The sequence below is a fragment of the Carica papaya genome, chromosome 4, assembly GCF_054855325.1.
Source record: "Carica papaya isolate Zhongbai chromosome 4, ASM5485532v1, whole genome shotgun sequence".
NCBI classification, from domain to species: Eukaryota; Viridiplantae; Streptophyta; class Magnoliopsida; order Brassicales; family Caricaceae; genus Carica; species Carica papaya.
The window spans coordinates 9,041,057-9,063,039 of record NC_142312.1 but is presented as its reverse complement, the minus strand read 5'-3'; the positions used below and the strand labels follow the sequence as shown (position 1 = coordinate 9,063,039).

At 38.6% G+C, this 21,983-nt stretch overlaps 1 protein-coding gene across 9 annotated transcripts in view; it reads right to left on the bottom strand.

Moving 5' to 3' along the window:
* Nucleotides 1–21,983, bottom strand: part of LOC110812754 (transcription factor jumonji (jmjC) domain-containing protein) — a 104,586-nt gene that overhangs the window by 60,640 nt on the left and 21,963 nt on the right. For 8 of the 9 annotated variants that reach the window (XR_015818393.1, XR_015818391.1, XR_015818390.1 and 5 more), the window contains 7 exons: nucleotides 12,029–12,190; nucleotides 11,841–11,927; nucleotides 2,470–2,649; nucleotides 1,812–1,964; nucleotides 1,521–1,718; nucleotides 1,371–1,436; nucleotides 1,070–1,165 (listed from right to left, as the gene is read on the bottom strand). Coding sequence is in view for 5 of the 9 variants with exons in the window: in XM_088217764.1 (XP_088073890.1) it covers nucleotides 1,070–1,165; nucleotides 1,371–1,436; nucleotides 1,521–1,718; nucleotides 1,812–1,964; nucleotides 2,470–2,649; nucleotides 11,841–11,927; nucleotides 12,029–12,190 (942 nt within the window). In the remaining 4 variants the exon portion in view is untranslated. The remainder of the gene's footprint in view (nucleotides 1–1,069; nucleotides 1,166–1,370; nucleotides 1,437–1,520; nucleotides 1,719–1,811; nucleotides 1,965–2,469; nucleotides 2,650–11,840; nucleotides 11,928–12,028; nucleotides 12,191–21,983) is intronic. The other variant, XM_088217763.1, reaches the window with a different exon arrangement.

The following is a 21,983-nucleotide window of genomic DNA, read 5'->3' as shown; positions in this document are numbered from 1 at the left end:
TAAAAAAATTAGAAGTTTATTTTCTTTAAAAACTTCATAGTTATTTGTTCAAGAATAAGGGAATTAGACAAGGTAATTCATAAACTGTGGAAATAACTCCCAGATTAACTATCCTCCATTGTAATAAAACAGATTGCTATATCTTTTGACAGATTATGTACGAAGGAATTTCGTCAAAGTTTTTGAGTACTTGTCTTACTCAAAGAGATGGTGGGTTCTCTCTTAAAAAGTCTGCACTTAGGACCAAATTAAGCAAAGAAAGAAAGAAACAAAAATACTTGCAATTATTTACTGATTTTCATGTTCATTCTCCTGTAAATCGATCTATCAGTAGGGTCATAACAAATTACCTATAAGAGGGCTTGAAGTAGATAGATAGGCTCGAAATGACAAGTGAATAAGAAGGGTTTCAGCATTTGCTTCTCAAAAATAGGATTTCAGCATTTGACCAGGAAAGCTGGCAAAATATACTACAGTGTTCACGCAACACCATCCCAATAGGGACACTACACAGTACTCCAACTCCACCTATATGTCAACTAAATCACTCTCACGGTCCAGTCGGGTTTTGGCAAGTGAAGATAAGTCAACAAGAGAAACAAACACTAAACTGAAGCAATTGAATATTTCCCATCAGACTGACAGGGAAAGAGGAATCAATTTCAGAGCTCATACCAAGTAACTTGATGGTTTATCTTTGATTGAAGTCAGTCTTGGATTTAATCACGTTCGTTTCTTTCAGTGTGACTTTCTTTTTCATTTTTTTTTTCTTTTTTGAAATAGAACTTTTTCTTTTCCCACTATCCTCACCTCACAGTGGTTTGGTTATTCCAGTTTAACTCTCTCTATTGGTGGGCAGGTATATGAAGGAAGGAAGGAGTACATTACAAAATGAAGGCTCAAAGATAAATAATTGCCCTTTTCTAAGGAATTACTGCAGCTTTTCCACTCCCTTCGATTATCATATACAAAAGAAGTCTCTTCAAGCATCCTACCAACTCTCTCTTTATTCTGGCGCATAAACTATCAAAAGAAGATTAGTTGTGAATGTGTTGTCAGCAAAACTTACCTTTGCAGAAGAAATTTTCTGTAATAGTTTTCCTATTTCACTCGCATATATTGGTAAACCACAAGCTTTGGTATACAGTAATTCCAACTCAGAAACCTGAAGTGACAGCAATGAAAAATAAACAAATTAGTCGAGACTACTCTATAGTGGAAAAAAAATAACGCAAAGAAAAATTTAGTATTGCAACATCATATTTGAAATGCTAAGTAACAAGCATAAAGATATTTTCTCTGGGAACTGCGGCAGGATACTAAGTAGAAGCCTACTTCAAATAATTTTTGAAAAGTTTAATTTGACATACGCTGGGACAGGTTAATAGAGCACCATCAATTGCCTGAACCAACTTCCTAGCCTCTTCTGCATGATTCTGCATGAAATAAATTAGACAGCTGTAATCATGTGATTGGCAGGCCAACAACAAAACACTGAAAACTGAAAACGACCAGCAAACCATTAAAACCTTCAATTTGAGATGCAAAGGCTCATTACAGGGAACAGGATCCCACATCAGCAACTCATTAACATATTCCAGTGATACTTTTTCTGAATCACAGGAATTGCAAGACCAGTTTTCAACTTTTGAAATACAATTTCTTATGCCTGCCGCCCATTTTTTTGCTTCAGTCAGATTCTTAACTACATGCCGGACCTGTAGTCAATGAAAAAAAGATAAGTTAGCCTAAAAACTACCTACTTCAGAGGCAGAGAAACAAATGGTAAACAGATAAAAGCCAATGCTCACAGGATCCATCTCAGAGCCAGCCCAAAGAAATTGTTCAGCTTCCTCCAGTTGAATGGTATAATCATCACTAGAAAATGCATGCTCAATAATCTTGCGTGACCGTGAAAGCCATTTTTCTGCAAGTTGAGCCAAAGTAGCATGCCCACCTTTCACCTATGTGCACAAGGATGATCTCAGCAATTGCATTGTGATTATGCATCTCATGCAGCTAACACAGAACTATAATGTAATGGAACTAGAGACAACAATCTTTTCCCATTCTGGTTGCATCTTTTCATATTCCGAATATTAACGCCCACTTTTGGGAAAAACAAATAACTAGATTCAACTTAGATCTACCAATATCCTTAGTTAAATATTCAGCAATATGGTACATCACTTCAGCCAAAACGAGATCACTCCTGTACTTCCATGTAATCAAAAAAATAAGACCTTCCAACATGAAAGGCAAGATATATTCTATAAATGGGAAGTAAAAGAGCATGATTTCATCAAAGCCAACACACATTTCAGTATAAACAAATGATAGATGCAGTTATTGGAAAACATTGATAACTAAGATGATCCAATAAAAAACCCAGTGTATATTTTTTAAATAATAAAAAAAATATCATAATTGTCTATCACTTCATCAAAGCATAATAACTTAGTAACTTACCTTTTTTCTGTAAGTGTATAGTTCCTTGGGACACGAAATTTGTTTCTGCAAACTATTATCTTGTGGTGTCTCATAACAATATTTGTCCACCATCGAAACCAAGTCAAGCAATTCTGCTAGTGTATGACGATAAAGAAGACGAAGTTTCGAGGGCTTGCACTCGCAAAGATGTTCCCAGTGCTGCCATAAAACAAATTAAAAAAGACTAAATATGGAAAAAATTTCAAGGAAAAGTTTCAAAATGAACAAAAGCAGTTTCAAAGTGCAGAACATGTTTAACCAAGTTAAAATAACTTTTCTAATCATCTCCACAAATAGATTCTCCAAGAAAACTATTGACCAAGAGAGATATGCATATCTTTTTTACTCTTGTTTCTTACCAGTAACATAACCAAGTGGCAACAGCTTTCTCACTGTTTTAATGTATCTAAGGGAAAGTAGGCCCTTTATAATTTCATAATAAAATCAGGACTTTTTCTAAGGGAAAGATAAATAATAACTTCAGTTAGTAAATGTTAAATGGAGAAAATCCTACAAAGAGAAATGGGTGAGCAAATCTCTTCAGGTTGGGAAAGGGTTTAGGGAGGAGGGAGGCAGAGAGGGAAGCAGTAAGTGGAGAAGGAGAGACGGTTAGCAAAGAGGGTGATTAGGTCAGCTGCACTGGCCGACCAGAGGGGCAGAAGAATATGGAGAAGCAGCGAAAGAAGCTTTTCGTCATTGAGAATAAGTCTTTTGATGTGGCTTGTGAAGGGAGGAGAATGGAGGGTATAAGGATAAGCAAAAATGGTAGAGCCTTCCGAGTGTCGATTTCTTTGGAGAAGGAAACGGCTTGGCTAATAGACGCATTTGAAGATTTTTACTGGAAAAATGGAGGTAAGACATGGGGGAAGCACACAGCCGGATGAAATCACAATCTTTGGAGATCCCTTGGACAAAACCTGAATAGGAGATACTTGGTGCCAACAGTGGAAAGAGGGAGAGCTACAAAGAGAATATTCCTGCAGAAGTGATCGGATAGTGGTAGGTGATGGAATCAATGTTTGAGTTAGTGGATTGCTCTCTTGTAAATCCCGATAAAAGGGAGAAGGAACTGGTCACCAGAGGAGGAAATACAAGGGTAGAGAGAAAAGAAATCATTCAAAGAATTATATTCAATGCCCACATAGCTTGGCAGCTATCCGGATCACAGTGGAGAAAGGAAGGCAGAAGTCGTACACGGCGAGATTACAATCTGAGGGAGGAGAAACGAACCAGGTTGGGCAGACAAGGCCCATGAAGGATGTGGATCAGGTCAAATTTGAATTTAAAAAAGGGGGAGAAGACTACAGTTTGAGACTTTACCAAAACACACGAGTTGGCCATCATTTAGGCTACGAGGGAGGTATGGGCCAACACTGAGTGGGCCAAGAAGAATAAATGCCAATGGGCAAAATAGAGGAAGAAGGTTCACTTGGGAGGAGAAAGGAAAGAGCACGGAGAGGGTTGGGCCAAGTATTGAATCAAGAAGAAAATGAAACTCAAAGCTGAAATGGGTTTGGAAGCCAGTTAAAAAAGATCCTACCCGAGGGGAATGTTTGGGTCAGATAAAGGAGAGTGAGGAAGACGAATCTCAAGCGCGAGAGGAGACTAAAGTCGAAGGATAAATCAAATGGGAGATCATAGCTGGTTTTGATGACCAGAAGCAGACTGACAACAAAGAAGAAGGAAAGTCCAGTACGACAAAGGGAGAATTGTTGAGGGACAGAAAGAAAAATGAAGTAGGAAGCGGAATTGTTGGAGACAGAAAATTTAGAAGAGGGAATGCCGTAGAGAAAGAGAGGGAACTTGCGATTGTGTTAGTTGAAGAAGAAGTGAACAAAGCTATCATTGTGAGTGAACCAGAAACAAGAAATCAAAGACGAGTCATTTCGGGGGGGTGGAGGACGAGGGAGTAAAAGGAGAGGAGAGTAGGTCTGTGCGATGTTGCAAAATATCCAAAAAATCAGTACAACGCTGGAGGTAACATTTGAAGGTATTTAAGAGTATATGATAGAGTTATCTGCTGAAATTGAGATAAGGAGAATGAAAAACAAAAGGGAGGAGATTCAGTGATGAGGCGAAGGAGGACACAGGGAGAGGAAAGTTCAAGGGAGTCGAGGAGGCTACAATCATCAATAAATTACGATTGCAAGAGGAAAGATAATAAGAGGGAAGGGGGTTTGGTTATGATATGTAAATGATTGGACAATTTATCTCTTAAAATGTTTGGAGCATAAATGATAGGAAAAAAATGCAACTTTATCCCAGGTTGTATGAATAGATGGAAGTAGGATGTCTTGTGTCTCCATTAATCAAAATTGGACACAATTACTGACTAGAGAAATAAAAAGTTTATTGTAACACCCCGTCCTCCGGTCTCCTAGTGATACTCAGGAAACACCGTAATGGGTGGTTTCCGGGACGACAAGAAGTCCTCAACCCACGTGGAAGAGGAATCTCCCTAACCTTGGGAAATGTGCCTTGGGAGGGTTGGGTCACGGAAAGAGGGATTTTCCCTCAACCTGCAGACTGCACAGCAAGCTGCTCCAGCTTGAGCGTGAGGTGGCAGCTTGCCACTCCACCGCTTGGGGGCTGTTGGGTCAGCTTCAGGTGCTGCTAGCTTGCCCAGCCAGCAGCCTTGTCCATCATTTCCTCTTCCCCAGCTGGGTACTCCCGATTGGAAGCATGGATTGGGATCCCATGTGTGTGAGGCTAGGAGAAGAAGGGGATAAGCATTGTCATTTATCTGCCTTCCACTTCGTCTTCTTCTCATCATTCTTGTCTGGAAGAGAGCGAGAGATGCCGGGGAGAGAGAAAGAGAGAATTAGAGAGTGTAGAGAGAGAGAGAGAGAAAGAAAAGAGAGAAACAGAAGAGAGAGAGAGAGAGAGCAGAAATGCAAAACAGAGCGTATGCATGCGTACGTTATGCCGTGAGGAAACTGGGTTCCCGTCACATGTGTGATGAGGTTCCGGACTTCTGGAGCTTTGTCCATCCTTCCTCTTGCTGTTCATGATCTTCCTTAGCCACCTTAGGCTGCCCAGAAGGTGCAGCAAGCTTAAGACAGAAGCTTTTCAGCTGCTGCTGTCAACCACGCACCTGCAGCATGTAGGTGAGTTTCTCTTGCCTTTTCTGATCAGCTGCTTCTGTTTCTTTTTGGTTAGAGGTTCCTTAGACATTCCTTTATGTCTTAGGATCATTTCCCATCCATTTACTGCATCAGAATCTTCCCAGACTGCTGCAGAAGCCGCTGCAAACCCACCTAGCTCTGCACGCGTTGCAGAACGTGTTGCAGAGAGTTCATGGATGATTGGGGGCATTTGGCTCAGGCTTTTGAACCCAAATTCCGTCTCCAATGAGGTAAGAATAGCAGTACTCTCTTGCACGCTTTTAATGGTTTTCTAGACGCATGTAGGAAGAGAATTTTGGTGAAAAAACAGCAAGTAGTTCTGTTTTGAATGAACTTAGAGGTGTGTATGTTCATGTGATAATGTTTTATTGCTCGTTTTCTATTATTGGGTACCCGTTCATGTTGTTCACGGTCTTAGGATTAATAATTAGCGATTACAGTAGAGAAAACAAGGAAGAAATAGGTGCAGAAGTTGGAGGCACATTGCCTCTGCCGCATCGCGTCCCGGGTACCAAAGTGCCGGGACAGCATGCAGACACGGTCTGCCGTGGGTGCGGGCGTGCATGGGACGCTTTCTGGGTGCACAAAACCACTGGGACAGGTCTCTTAGCAGGCTGCGTGCAGGCAGCGCGCAGAAGGCCCTGCCCGGCGCCCTGTGCGCCAAACGGGTCTGCGGGTGGCACGCTGTGCCGCACGCGATGCGTTCACACACCTGTGCACATGACACGCATTTGGGCACCTAAATGTGCCGAGGCGTAGGCCCCTGGTATGCTGCATCGTGCATTGCGCATGAAGTGGTGCGCACAGCTTTGACAGGCGCATGGGTACTGAGAGGGCTGTGCGGGCACGCAGGCTGGAACTGCAGGTACAGACTTGCAGGATTCTTCCCCCATCCGCGGGCTGGATTCTGACTTTGGAGATTTTAAAAGAAGAAAAGTGCATTTTGGGAAAAATAAAATTGAGAAAATAATTAAATAATAAAATGGGAAATTGATTGAATAATAAGGGAGAATTATAAATAATAAATTTTGTATAATTTATTCTTTGCAAATAATTAATTATAGTTAACTAATTAAATAAACAATTTGGTAAATTTAGCCTAAATATAAATTAAAAAGAAACCAATAAATTGGGAAATTATAAAAAGACAAAATTAATAATAGAATTGGGACATATAATTTAATAGAAATTAGGAAACCAAAATAGGGAATTTGGTAGCAAAATAAAAAGAAAGATTATAATTAATAAATTATTCATAATGTATTAATTATAAATAATTAAATATAGAAAAATAATTAACTAAAAGAGAATTTAGCAAAATAGCCTAAAATAGATATTTAGTAAATTAAGAATAAATTGAATTTAAATACTCTAATTTAGAATAATGGAAGTTAAAAGAAAATAAGGCAACAGAAAATAAAAGGAATAAACTAGGAAATTAAAAAAAATAATATTAATACTATTACATAGAAAAATTGGAATAGAATATAAATAGGTTAAAAATATAATAAGATGTAAATTAAATAAATAGATTAAATCACCTAGATAAAATTAGAGTTTAATTTAAAAGGGAATGCTTGTATTTATGTTTCTTTATCTACGTTGTATGCATACTGTTTCCTTACTGAATGGTAAAAGTTCTTATTGCTAAAGGAATTAAAAATAGATTGTATTGGAATGCATGAATGGTAATTGAAAAATGGTAGAAGGGTTAAGTTGTGATCCAGTAAAAGATAGGTAAGGGTGGAAAGAACATGAGAAGCGAAATAGGGGAAGACAAAGTAGAGTTAGGCCGGTTAGGTCTAGAGTAACTAGGGGTTGTATTTAAAAAGACAGCCAAGTCAAGAATCTAATAAAAGGTAATTAACCAAGTAGTCTGGTTAAATCTGGTTTGTCTGATTTTCGAGAGGGACCCAATTGATTGTATAGATATTGATTGGCATCGAGGATCCACTAGGCTATGGGTACTGGCTATTGTTTAGTCCCCTATGGTTAGACGCGTTCAGTGTTTTCAGCATGGAGAACTGAACTGCTGGTATTCATGCTCTAGGGCTCAAGAGTGTAGATTATGGCGACCGGAGTGACTGAGAGATTGATGGCACCTGGAAAGAAAGAGTGATTGCATGCTTTTACGGGTGGTACATCTAAATTGTTATCGCATGACTGATTGGGGCACCCACCCACAAGTAGTGGTATCTGGTACGTCCTCTCTAAAAATAGATGTTATGTGGCTGCACCCGCAAGATTGGCAATGTAAACTTAATTAAATATATAAATGAATGTAAAAAATTTTATAAAGAAGAAGAGTCAGTGAGTCAATCTAGTGTCAGAGCCAGTTGTCAAAGTCAATCCCAGGTATGTATGTAGAGGTTTGCATGTGCTTGATTGGTATGGAATTGCATAGGGTCTCGGGGTTTGGAAGACGGGAACAGGTATAGTATTGGGGATTGCATATATCGATTGTATAGTAAGGAATTGTAGAATAGGGGTTGTGGGATTAGGATTGATAGATTGATTATATGGCATTGATTGATTAACTGTTTTTATTTTATTGATTAAAAAGTTTTCTAAAATAACACATTACATTTCGTAAAGGATTTTTACTTAAAGCATTTGTAAAGGGTTTTCAAACATTCTTGGTGGTCTGCTTGTACTACATTTCTTACTAAGTTGTCTAAAACTCACCCTAATCCAGACTGTCTTTTCAAGTTAAGGAACTCTAATAGAGTCAGCAACCAGTGAAGGTGTGAGAATAGTCTCTTAGCTTTGGATTTAAATTATTCGGTACGAGCTATCGTAAATTTATATATGTAAATTTATGCTGCTCAACTGTCTTATATAATACAAATTGTATTTAAAATTTTCAATTAAAGGATGTTTATTTTCATGTGGTTCCGCCGCATTTGAATAAGTTTTATGGCTGCATGTTTTGGATCGACTGGTTGGCGACTATTCTCAAGAAGCTGGGAATGGGACATCACATTTATAGAAGGAAGTTGAATGACATGTTCTACCGGTGAAAGGCGCAACAGGAGGTATTATGGTGGCTTGGAGGGAAGAGGGTCTGGTGTAAGGAGGTGGTGAAGGGGAGACAACTTTGTCATATTTGTTCTAGAATTGTCAAGGTGGGAAGACATTGGTGTTCACGGACTTGTATTGTAGGGGGACAAGTAGTGAGAAGAATATGTTGTGGAAGGAGCTGAAGGAGTAAAAGAAAAAATGGAATGGTAAATGAGTTGTGGGGGGTGAATTCAACATGGTATTATAGTGTAAAGAAAGATCTAGAAACCACTTTTCTAGAGCTTGTTCCAAAGAATATAAAGATGCATTCGACAAGTTAGACCAGGTGGATCTACCTCTCCAAGGAGGCAAATGGACATGGACAAATCAAAAGAATAGTCCATCATGCTCAAGAATTGATCGTTTTTTTATTTCATCTGTTTGTCTTTTGCAGCTTGCAAGTGTGTGCCAGAAAATATTGCAAAGACCTATATCTCATCAATTCCCGGTAAGCATTGAATCGAATGGAATACAATGGGACCCTATCTCTTTCAAAGTTGACAGCAAATGACTAAAAATGGAGAGCTTCCGTTGCATCGCTCTCTACATCATCCACATCAAAATCCTTCCCCATCTGCTCAATTCTCGCCTCTCCTCCTTTTCATCTTCCGTCTCAAAACCCTCGGGGAAAATATCTTCATTCTGTTTTAATCCTGAAAATTCACCATGGGTCGGGTTAAAGAAACCCGGTTCCCTCTTTTTTCCTGGGCTCGGGCCCTTGTACTAATTTTCCACCATGCCCAGGTCCGCAACCCATTTTTCTTTTTCGTTCCAAGTGTATTCTCTTTTCTTAACAACCAGCCCACTTTTCTGAGCTTGTCACGGCCCAAAGCAAGAGAACTTCCATTTCCTTTCAGCTCAAATCTATTGTTCACCTTTGGGAATTTAAAATTACCTATGTACCCTTCTTCTTTCCGGATCTGACCCACTGGGTCGACCCTTTCCGAATTGCCAGCGGGTTTGTGTTGCCTACCCGTTTCTTCCCTTCCTCCTTAGGTTGCAGAGCCGCCACGTATGTCTAGGTGTCACCCACATCAACCGTGAACTGAATCGGCACTTCACAATGAGGACACCTGATAGAGACTTTCCATGGCATCTTCGGAAAACTCGATTCTGAAACGAGGGCAGATGAAAATGTCCTTACACTGTTGGTTCAACTTCTAAGATTATTCACTGGTCTCTTGGCAAGTTCAAAGGCTGCCTCCACCAATTTCCACCAGCCTTTCCCCTGATCTCCGCCAGGAAAAAAGATCTGCTTCAGCTGTCGGTCACTCTGTACCATTATCGTTAGGTGCTCGCTCCTTCTGTTCTTCCCGAAAGCAAGTCACAGTTTATAGTTTCTCTTCACCAGGTGTTTAGCCCAACCCCCCCGGCTTCCTTTTCCACAAGAACTCATCGAGCGCACCCAAGAACCACCTAAACTTATCTTTATCAAGGAAGATCGATCTTCTGTCGATTTTCACTTATTCTCAAACACTCTGCTGTACGACCCTCACAGACGAAATCGAAGGATTTGCTTTCAACAGCAAGAAATCTTCGCCTGAACGTACTCATGAGAAAGCCCCACTTGGTCGACCAGGTTGACCGGTTAGAAGCCGAGGGAAGCAGAAAGTTTAGAGAGCGTTTAGAGAGAGAGAAGGCTCCTGCACACAGCCCTTAAAACCCGTTCTCTCCCGTCCACCCGAATCTGCCACCAGAGAAGAAGGTCCAACTTTTACATTGTGCTGAATCAGTGTTCTGGGCAGGGTAGTGATCAGCTATAATTGTGAGTCTCCTATATCAAGTTCTTGAAGGCCTATCTTTTTTCCATTCTTTCCCCAGCAGTTTTGTCGAACAAACCAGAATTCTGGATACCTAAAGGCTGCCTGCATTTTGAGTTTTCCTTCTAGGCTCTATGTTGAAATGGGCTTCCACACCATTTTAGGTTTCTTGGGTTCCTAGGCTTGGACTGAATTTAACCTTATTTCTGAAATATTATGATCAGGTTAGGCCAGTAGACATGTAAATACTGAAGGCCTTTTTCTGGAGTCCAACCCTATTCTAGTTACATCCTTGTAACTTCTATTTGACCCAAGCTGTTGACCTGTCCCATGGGCCCACCAAACTCTTTTGTTTCCTTCCTTATTGACTGAAGTAAGAAATGGGAATATTTTGAGATCCTAGACTGTCTCCACATAATCCTCCCCACAAAAAATTCTCCTATCATGATGCTACAGCAGATTATGCAGCAAAATCCCAGCCTTTTCAAAAATTGAATTTTAATGTACCTCCAGCCACATTGAATCACCTTTCTGGGAGTGCAATGCCACGGACAGGAGGAATGGACAAGGACAGAATCAAAATATCAGGATCCTTCACTGCAGGGAACTGTCTCTGGCAAGATGTCTCTTGTTTGCAGAAGCTGCTCTGATGTTGCCAGACCATTTGCAGAAATTTCATCATCTCCTTCCACCCTGTTCCTCTTTTTCGTTCTGGAATATAAATTCAGTATCGAATTCATGTGCCTACAAACCTCATCAATATCAGAATCTACTTCCAATATTTTCTGCACCTCCGCCAACATGTATCTGTCCGCCCCCCCACCACATATTGGAGACCCTCTTTCTCTAACGTCCTCAAACAATTACCCAACCACATCACTTCGAGATTTTTTAGATTGCTTCCAAAATAGTAATTCCGCTACAGTTCTTAAATCCACACATGAGACGGCTCTCCACCGCCTCCACTGATTCCATTAACCGTGAATACTTTCTTCTCAACTTGAAATTCTAACCCAACAACCCCCTGGGCCATATTAATCGGCTTATAATCTAACTTTAACTAAAATCTGAAGTACGAAGTTTTCATTTTTCTCCAACCAAAAAACCCGCCCATAAACTAATGCTCAATAATTGAAAACCCTAATGACAATAATTGTATGTGTCATGAAAAAGATCCACTTCTCATTCTATACCTCAATGTTGAGATTAATTCACGAGAGCTGCTAACTGAAACCAAAGTAATAGAGAAGTAATTATAAGCAAAGCGAGCCCTCCTTTTTCTCATAAAATTTTTCTTGAGCATCAAGCTCAGCCCAACGATTATGCTAACAGATTTGATGAACAGTTTATTATTGAAAATGTAATTATGAACAATTCCAAAGCATCAATTGGTTATTTTGCTTACCTCTAAACATACAAAAGCAGATGGCCTACAACGGCAAACAATTGAAGAAAGATAAAGATACTGTTGGCAAATAATGCATGTTGGATCCTACAAAACACATAAGGAAAACTTAGTTTCCCATCTTAAAAGTCATACTAATGAGAAAATATATTAATAACACCATAACAAACGTAAATGGAGTTTGTTACCTCTTCAGTGCCCACATATTCAGGACATTTACGAGGGGACATGGGAGATGATCTTACAATGCCACTTCTCCAAAGCCGCTCTCTCCAAGTTTTTTCCTTAGAATGTATCCTGAGCAATTCTTTCTTCAGATGAGGTGATGCTCTACTGTCACAATCACCCCACTACAAAGTTTATTTAAGAAAAGAAGCAAAAAAAGAAAAAAAGTCAAGCTAAAAGATTTCAAATAATATGCAGAAACACTTTTGCATGCACTTATAAATGTTACTAGGAAAACAACAATCTAATATGGAAAAAATCTCATCAATATATTTTCTGATGAGTATTTCTAAGAAATTAAAAAAACAAAACACATAGAAAGGCTTGGAGCAACAGTAACTCTGACATTATTAAGTAAAAGCATTCTACATATAGAAAGACAACGACAGAGACTACCGCGGGATAGCAAAAAGGTGTTCATCTGTTAGTTCAACAATTTATGTATTGTTTGCTAAACAATCTATTAGTAATGCTTAAAAGCAATTTAAAAATGATTATTTTATTATCAGTGTCAAGAATAATTATGTTGTATTTTCATTGAATAATAAGTCCCTGTATATATAAGTTCTAGAGACAAGAAAATGAAATCTAAAATTACTTACAAATAGTGTATTTTACTTTAATACCCTTTAACCTAGTTTAGTTCTATTCATACATAAAGTACACTCTTTAACAATCACAAAAGAGGATTTAATAAAGAGTGCAAAGTGGCTCTCGACCGAAGAACAAGACGAAATAAATTCCAAGATAAAACTATAAGATAAAAAATATTCTCCTGAGTTACCCAGAATTCCCATAACAAAGCTTTAAGCAGACCTGTCGCTACTTTTCTTATATATAGAAAAAGAAGGTAGTATTCAAGAAGAAAGAAAAACAAACAAAAAAAGACAAGCAATCCTCAGACATATAGAAAAAAGAAAGACAAGATAGAAAGATTTAAACAGAGAGAGAGAGAGAGAGGAGGGCAAATTTTAATTAAAGAGTGCCCCCTCTTCGTTTGCATAATATAAGAAGGCGAAACCCAAAAAAAGAGCTATGCACCTTAGACCAAAAAGGGGGCCATATAAAACATATTTATTGGATAAGAAAAAAAATGCTTTATTAGAGTGAAATAAAAACTCATAAGGGTTAATGTCCTCACAGGAAAACAAAATAGAGAAACGCTCGGGCAAGAAAAAAACTCAACATAGAACAATCAACATATCTCAATGTAGAAATACCCTCATAGAAGCCATTTTCAAACAAATGCCAAAAGACTAATCTATTTTCAAAAAACAAATCACGATAAAATGATCTGTAAAAGCCCTTGCATCCCTCTAAGTTATAACACCCACAACCAGATTAAACACCCTCAATCCACAACAGTGTATTTTCTTCTTCCCAACACCACCAAGAGATTAAGTAATTAAATCCTCAATGTTGGCAAAGAAACCAAACAAAGACCAAAAAAATGAATAAACAAGAGCAAAGTCTCCAAGCCATCCATAATGCAAAGTATATACATATATATATATGGGATGCAGCATCACAAAAAACACATCTCACACACCCCTAGGGACAGACCATGGCTTGCAAGCTCAAAGCAAATCATTAGTATTGAGCCTACTGAGAACCACAATCTAAACTAAAGCCTTAACCTTAGAGAGAACAACAACTTAGCACCAAATCGAATTGGACCAGACTGATGACCAATTAAGGGTGGGGGAGCAAACAGCATTATTCAGTATGTAGAGAAAGTGAGAGAGTGAGAAAGTGAGAGTGATAGAGTGAGAAAGGCACATTTGGAGGGTGAAAAGATGTCAAATGGGCAAAGATTTCTGGTGATTGAAAACAAGTCGTGTGATCTAGTATGTGAGAGAAAGAGATTGGACGGTCTGAGAATCTGTGAGAATGGGTGGGGTTTTAGAAGATCGATTTTCCTAAATAAGGAATTCGACTAGCTGTTGGATGATCCGGAAGATTTTTGATGAAGAAGAAACGAGGAAAATGGGCAAAGCATTTAGTGAGTAGAAACTATGAGCTTTGGATTTCTTTTGGTAGAAACAGTCAAGGTAAGTATCTTGTGTTATCTATTCAATAGGATAGATATGCGAAAAGGATTTTGTAGAAAATATAATAATTAAAAGAATAAATTAGGATTAAAAATGGTTATTTACAACTGTTATATGCTGTAAATGGTCCTCCATTTACAGCTGTTATGTGCTGTAAATGGAGGGAATCACCAACAAATATGTTCTTAAAAACAGAATTTTGTTAGGTTTCTCTCTAAAATTTGTTAGGTTGTTAGGGTAGTAGACTTATATATATGTGTGGAAATCATTCATCAAAGAAATGAAGAATATTTTCTCTCAATTTTCTTCATGGTATCAGAGCAATACCTAATCCAAAAAGAAATTGATATCAAACCCTGCTGAGCCGTAATAAAAAATAGCCTCGGGTGAGCTTCCATCCTCTCCACCAGAAGTTTTCTCTGGTTCTTATCATCACACAGCAACAACCAGAGTTGTGAGTGAACTACCATCATCCTGTATCACAGGACATAAACTCGATGGCAGCAACTTTCTTCAATGGTCGTCGTCTGTCCGTCTCTTCATCCGCAGAAGGGGGCGTTATGGGCACCTCACTGGCGAGCTCATGCCTCCTCCAGCGTCCGATGCAAATGCACAAACCTGAGAGATCGAAAACAGTATGGTCATGTCCTGTCTCATTACCTCAATGACTCCTGAAATCAGAGAGAATTTCCTTCTCTACGAAACTGCTCATGAAATCTGGAAGGCAGCACAGGAACTCTACTCCAGCAAGCAAAATCCTCTGCAATATTCGAAATCGAGTCAACTCTTCATGACCTTCGACAAGGAGAACTCAGTGTCACCCAGTATTACAGTATCCTTAGTCAAAATTGGCAGCAGATGGACGCCTTCAAAGAGCGTCACTGGAACTGCCCCGAGGATGCGAAAAACTTCAAAGTCTTTGTGGAAGAAAAGCGAGTCTTCAATTTCCTGCTAGGGCTAAACAAAAATCTCGACGCAATTCGGGGACGTGTTCTAAGCACCAAACCCTTGCCGAGTCTTCGAAAAGTTTTTTCTGAGGTTCGACACGAGGAGAGTCGTCGGAAGATCATGATGGGAGAGAATGACCAACCTCACCAGACTGAAAATTCTTCAGCTCTCACAACCCAAGCGATTAACAGTCGAACGAAGAAAACAAGGCCCTGGTGCGACCACTGTCGGAAGCTAGGGCACACTCGGGAACATTGCTGGAAGCTTCACGGCAAGCCAAGTGACTGGAAACCACCTTCGAGTGAGTGGAAAATGTCGAAAGCAGAGACCTCCAGCAAGCTTCGAGGAAATCACGTGATGGCTGAGGAAGTAATTTTTGATGAGATGGGAAAAGACTCATTTACCCCTGAACAGTTGGAAGCCCTCCAACAAATCTTATCCAAGAAATCTCACCCGGTCAATGCATCTGTGGCACACAAAGGTAATATTCATGGTTTATTTGCTCTTTCAGAAAAAGGACAGGTGTTGGTGGTAGATTCTGAAGCATCTGATCATATGAGTGGCGATTTCTCAATGTTCCAAAATTACAGAAGATGTGAAGAAAATATTTCAATCAGAATTGCAGATGGTTCTCTCTCAAAAGTGGCAGGAATGGGCTCTGTAAATTTGTCTCCAAATTTGACTATCTATTCAGTTCTCCATGTTCCGAATTTGGATTGTAATTTGTTGTCTGTCAGCAAGCTATGTGAAGATTTGGAATGTGCTGCGAAATTTGTTTCTAATATGTATAATTTCGAGGATTTGGACTCGGAAAGGACGATTGGCAGGGCTAAGATGAGCTCGGGATTATATTTACTTCAAGTCAACACCTCTAAAAGACAAGCTCACAATGCAGTATGTGAAAACTCTGTTCCTATTTCCAAAAATAATGATCATGATATTATGTTGTGGCACTATAAACTAGGACATCCAAACTTCATGTACTTAAAAAAGATGTTTCCACTACTATTTAAAGGAAAAGATCCAGTTTCATTACAGTGTGAAGTTTGCCAATTTTCTAAACATACTCGAAGTTCATTCCATAGTCTACCATATAAACCATCTAAACCATTTGCATTAATTCACAATGATGTTTGGGACCCTTCCAGGATTTCTAACGTTTTCGGAACTAGGTGGTTTGTATCTTTTATTGATGACCATATAAGAATTACTTGGGTATTTCTCATGAAGGAAAAATCTGAAGTAGGATCCCTATTTAAAAAATTTCATACAATGATTCGAATCCAATTTCATGTTACCATCCAAGTATTGAAATCCGATAATGCTTGTGAATATTTTGAAAATACTCTTGAAAAATACTTTACTGAACATGGTATTATTCATCAAACCTCCTGCGTTCATACTCCACAACAAAACAGCATAGCCGAAAGAAAAAACAGACATATTCTTGAGATTGCTAGATCTCTCATGTTCACCACACATGTACCAAAATATCTTTGGGGAGAGGCTGTCCTTACAGCTACTTATTTGATTAATCGGATGTCCTCCCGTATTCTACAGTTTCAATCATCATATACTATCCTCTCAAAAATCTTTCCTGATTCTCACATCTTAAGCACTTTGCCACTTAAAGTATTTGGGCGTTTAGCATATGTCCACATTCATAAACATCTTCGTAGAAAATTAAACCCAAGAGCAATAAAGTGTATTTTTGTTGGATACTCAGCAAATCAAAAAGGATACAAATGTCTAGTTCCGAAAACCCGCCGATTTTATAATACCATGGACGTCACTCTTTTTAAGAATCAACCATTTTATCCCACCACTGATATTCAATGGGAGACATTCACTCAGGAATATCAGTAGTGGGATGTGTGTGTACCACCTCTCTACCCACAAAATCCATCACCAGACAAACCTTCCTTGGAGATTGAACCCGAAACCTCACAAAAAAAATCAGAACCAAAACCTGTTATAGAAAGCACATTACCTGCAACGAGTGAGTTACGTGTCTATACAAGAAGAAACAAAGGAAAAGTACCCGAATCATCCAAGCACTGCCATGAATTCCCCACTGATCTAGGTAACGTAATCTCTGTACCAACTCTTGATTCCGTTGATTCTGATATTCCTATTGCTTTGAGGAAGGGCACTCGAACATGCACCAAACATCCTATACAGGACTATGTTTCATTGGAAAAATTATCCTCGGAACATCATGCTTTTGTGAGCATGATAGACAGCAGTTCACCTGAACCCAGAACAATACATGAGGCCTTGGAAATTCCAGAAGTTAGCTGTCCTAGATGAGATCAAGGCACTTGAAAAGAATGAGACATGGAAACTAACTGATCTTCCTCAAAGAAAGCGTCAAGTGGGATGCAAATGGATTTTTACAACCAAATATAATCCAGATGGGAGTGTGAACAGGCTTAAGGCCCGCCTGGTAGCCAAAGGCTATACACAATCATATGGTATAGATTATCAGGAGACGTTTGCACCAGTTGCCAAGCACAATACTATTCGGGTACTCCTCTCACTTACATCTAACCTTGACTGGCCACTGTATCAATTAGATGTAAAGAATGCATTTCTTAATGGCGATTTGGAAGAAGTGTATATGAATATACCACCAAGGTTCGAATTAACTGACAACTCTCATAAAGTGTATAAATTGAAGAAATCACTTTATGGCCTAAAACAATATCCAAAAGCATGGTTTGACAGATTCACAAGAGCTGTAAAACATAAAGGATATGAACAATGTCAATCCGACCATACATTGATCGTCAAACATTGCATATCAGGTAAAAAAACTATTTTGATTATATATGTTGATGATATCATTCTTACAGGAGATCACCTTGAGGAGATTCAGAAACTTAAAGAATTCATATCCAAAGAATTTGAAATAAAATATCTTGGAGCACTAAAGTACTTCCTCAGTATGGAAGTAGCTAGATCAAAAAAGAGAATTTCAGTTTCTCAAAGAAAGTACATTATGGATCTCCTAAAGGAGACTGGGATGCTAGAAAGCAAGCCTGCTGACACCCCTATGGACTCAGTCATCAAACTTGGATCCATAATCAGTAATAAAATGGTTGACAAAGGGAGATACCAAAGACTTGTTGGAAAACTTATTTACTTGGCTCACACAAAACCAGACATCAGTTTTGCAGTAAGTACAGTAAGTCAGTTCATGCATCAGCCAACAAAAGATCACATGAGTGCTGTGTATCGGATTCTGAGGTATCTCAAGAAAACTCCAGGATAAGATTTATTCTTTCAAAAAACAGATAGAAGGGGTATTGAAATTTATACGGATGCGGATTGGGCAGGTTCTACAAACGACAGGAGATCTACATCAGGATATTGTACCTATGTTTGGGGTAACTTGGTTACCTGGAGAAGCAAGAAACAGTCTGTTGTGTCTCGCAACAGTGCAGAATCTGAATTTAGAGTGCCCGCTCATGGTATTTGTGAAGGTGTATGGTTGAAGAGAATACTTGAAGAATTAAAAGTCCTCAACAATATGCCTATGAAAGTATGGTGCGACAACCAATCAACAATTAATATGGCCAAAAATCCAGTACATCACGATAAAACTAAACATGTGGAGATTGATCGTCATTTCATTAGAGAAAAATTGAAAGATGGGATTATAACTCTGATGCATATTTCAACCAATCAATAAATCGCAGATATTCTAACTAAACCTCTTCCTAAGAGAACCTTTGATGACATAATATCCAATCTAGATTTACTCAACATATACGTAAACTACATTGAAGGGGAGTGTAGAAAATATAATAATTAGAAGAATAAATTAGAATTAAAAATGGTTATTTACAGCTGTTATGTGCTGTAAATGGAGGGAGTCACCAACAAATTTGTTAATTTGTCCTTAGAAATAGAATTTTGTTAGATTTCTCTCTAGAATTTGTTAGATTGTAAGGATAATAGACTTGTATATATATGTGTGGAAATCATTCATCAAAAGGAGGAAGAATATTTTCTCTCAATTTTCTTCAGATTTTCTTTCTAAGTGGAGACTAGAGGTATGTTTGAATTATGGTTTATTAATGTATGATATGGTAATTTCATGATTTTACCTTATTTATTTGCATTTCCAGACACATAATATGGTTTTTTGGTAGTTGTTACATGGTTCTCAAAACCACCAATTTTTGTTTTTTTCAAACCACCGAATTGGTAGTTTTATGTGGTTTGGATTTATTTTTTTTCATTTATACCTTACTCTTTTTTGTTATTTACATTTATACCCTTACCGTATTGCCACTTGATTTTCTTTTTTATAAAATTTATTTATTTTATTATATATACATATATATACATGTATCTATATATTTAATTATATATATATTTTTATCTTTTCTCTTTTTACATTTATTATTACATACAATAAAATATGTGCAAAATAGGAAATTTAATCAAATATATAATCATAGTATCCTATCAATTTAAACAAAAACAATTGTTATTACTATACACTAATACACAATCTTTCCAAACATAGTATAACTTTATCATTATCATACTATATCATTACCATACAATACCATACATTAATGAATCATTCTGAAAATCATCCAAACACACCATAGCGGAAAGGGTAGTGGAAGTTGATGATTTCGAAATTTGAAATCGCAAACAAGCCTGTGCATGAACCCAAATCCCAAGTGAAGGAGGTGGGGGAGAAGACTTTGGGCTCAGAGAGACCTAGATTGCAGAAGACTCCCTCTGACCTAGATTGCAGAAGACTCCATGGAAGGCATCTTTCATCTGTCCATTGTGTCTTGCCCATCCATTTTATGGTAGAAGTTGGTGATTCTCAGTCCTATGCGGTAGCACTGCAAACTAAGGATCACAAGGGGAATCGGGTAGGGCATAAGCGAGATATGGGGGAGGTGACCTGGTTGGGCTTTAGTAAACCCGACAGGCATAAGGCTCAAAAAGCAGTTCATACTCGTCGTTTTGACTCTGAGAAGGAGGAGGCTAAAGGTAAAGGTCTGGTGGGCCGAGTGAGAAATAGAAGGGCTGGGCCGAATGAGAAAAAACGATGCATTTGGGTAGAAGAAGAGAAGTGGGTTGTTGGGTCAAGTCCAATGCAATTTAACAAGCCGGGTTCAGGCCAAGATTTTAAATTGAACTCGGGTGATTATAACCCGACCCGAGGCAAGTCATCTGGTTTAAAAAAAGTCGGGGTTGCTTGCTCTGAGGACACAATGACTCAAAAAGAAGAGAAAGGAATCGAAGCCAAAGTTTCTTTCGTTGGTAAGCAAGGAGAATGGAAAAGAGCAAATGTCATAAAAATGTAGTTTGAAATCGAGTGAGGACAAAGATGAAACATCTGCAGAGGAGTTATTCTTTATGGCGGAGACAGAGAAGGAAGACAGAGACGAAGAGACTAGCTTAGCTATGATTATGATTGAAGACGACGCACAGATGAAAGAGTTTTGTCTCTTCGGTGGACCCGGAACTAGAAGAAATCCTATCCTTAAGCCTGGAAGGAATCAATGTGATCAATAGCTACCCAATGAGATAGTCATAGTGGGTTACTCAAAATATTCAGAAATTCAGTAAAATGAAAGGGATCTCCATGGAAGGTATGGAAACTCAAGCTTCTCTATTTTTTCTAAAATTGAAAAGAAAAGAGTTGCTAAAAAGAAGAAAGGGATCATTATGTCAAAAGGAAGGAAAATATCTATAGACGGTACTTTAAAAGAACTGAAAAGATTGAAGTCGTCAATTAACTATGAGGGGAGAAGGAAAAGAGGAAAGAACATGGGGGCGGGGAGAGGGGGAACTTGCTGTTGTAGATGATTAGCAAGTTGATATCTTGGAATGTGAGAGGACTTAACAATCAAAGCAAGCAACTCATCATTATGGGCCATCTATCTAAATGGAAACCAGAGATTGTGTGCTTCAAGAATCTAAAATGGAGTTGTGTTCGAATGACATCATTAGTAGTCTATGGTGGATTAAGGAGGTTGGGTGGTAGAGCATTCCGGCAGTTGGCACTGCCAGAGGGATTATTCTAATGTGGAGAGAGGATAGTGTGAAATGTATAGAGGTGGTGAAAGGTGAAACTACTTTATCCTGTTTATTCAAGAGTTGCAGGGGGACCTTAAATGGGCTTTCACTGGCGTGTACTGTAGGGGCAACAATAATGAAAGGGAGATGCTGGGGAGGGAGTTAGAGGAATATAGAAAAAAATGGAGCGAGAATTGGAAATTAGAGGGGGAGGAAGGGGATTTTAACATAACTTTGAGAAGTGAGGAGAGGAATGGCAGGAATGTTATATTGTCGGATGCTATTGTGTAAATGGATATAGGCAAATATAACCAATCAACCGGCTTGCTCAATGATAGATAGATTCCTAATTTCTCCTGTTTTTCTGTTACAGCTCCCTGGTGTTTACCAAAAGATTCTCCAGCAGCCCATTTCAGATCACTATCCTATATGTTTACAAGCAGATGGTATTCATTGGAGTCCACTACCTTTTTGGCTTGACAATAAGTGGTTGAAAGATCAAAAATTTGGTACTTTAGTTGAATAGACATGGCAATGCTAGTTTCAGATTGGCCAATTTTAGATGTGATTAAGGAGTGGAGAAAAGATATAAGAAAGAGGGAAGAGGAATATTTTGTCACCATTATGAATGAAATCAGTGAAACTGATCAGTTGGAGGGGTAGGGTGAGTTGGATAAGGCTGCCTGAGTAAAAGAAATAGTTTGAAGCTGAATCTTGCTAATCTGTGTATGGTAGAGGAGATGTCTTGGAAACAAAAGTCCAGAGATAAATAGTTGCAGGAAAAAGACAAAAATACTAAGTACTTCCATCCAATGGCTAGTAATAGGAGGAGACGCAATTACATATCAAAAATCTGGTTTGAAGG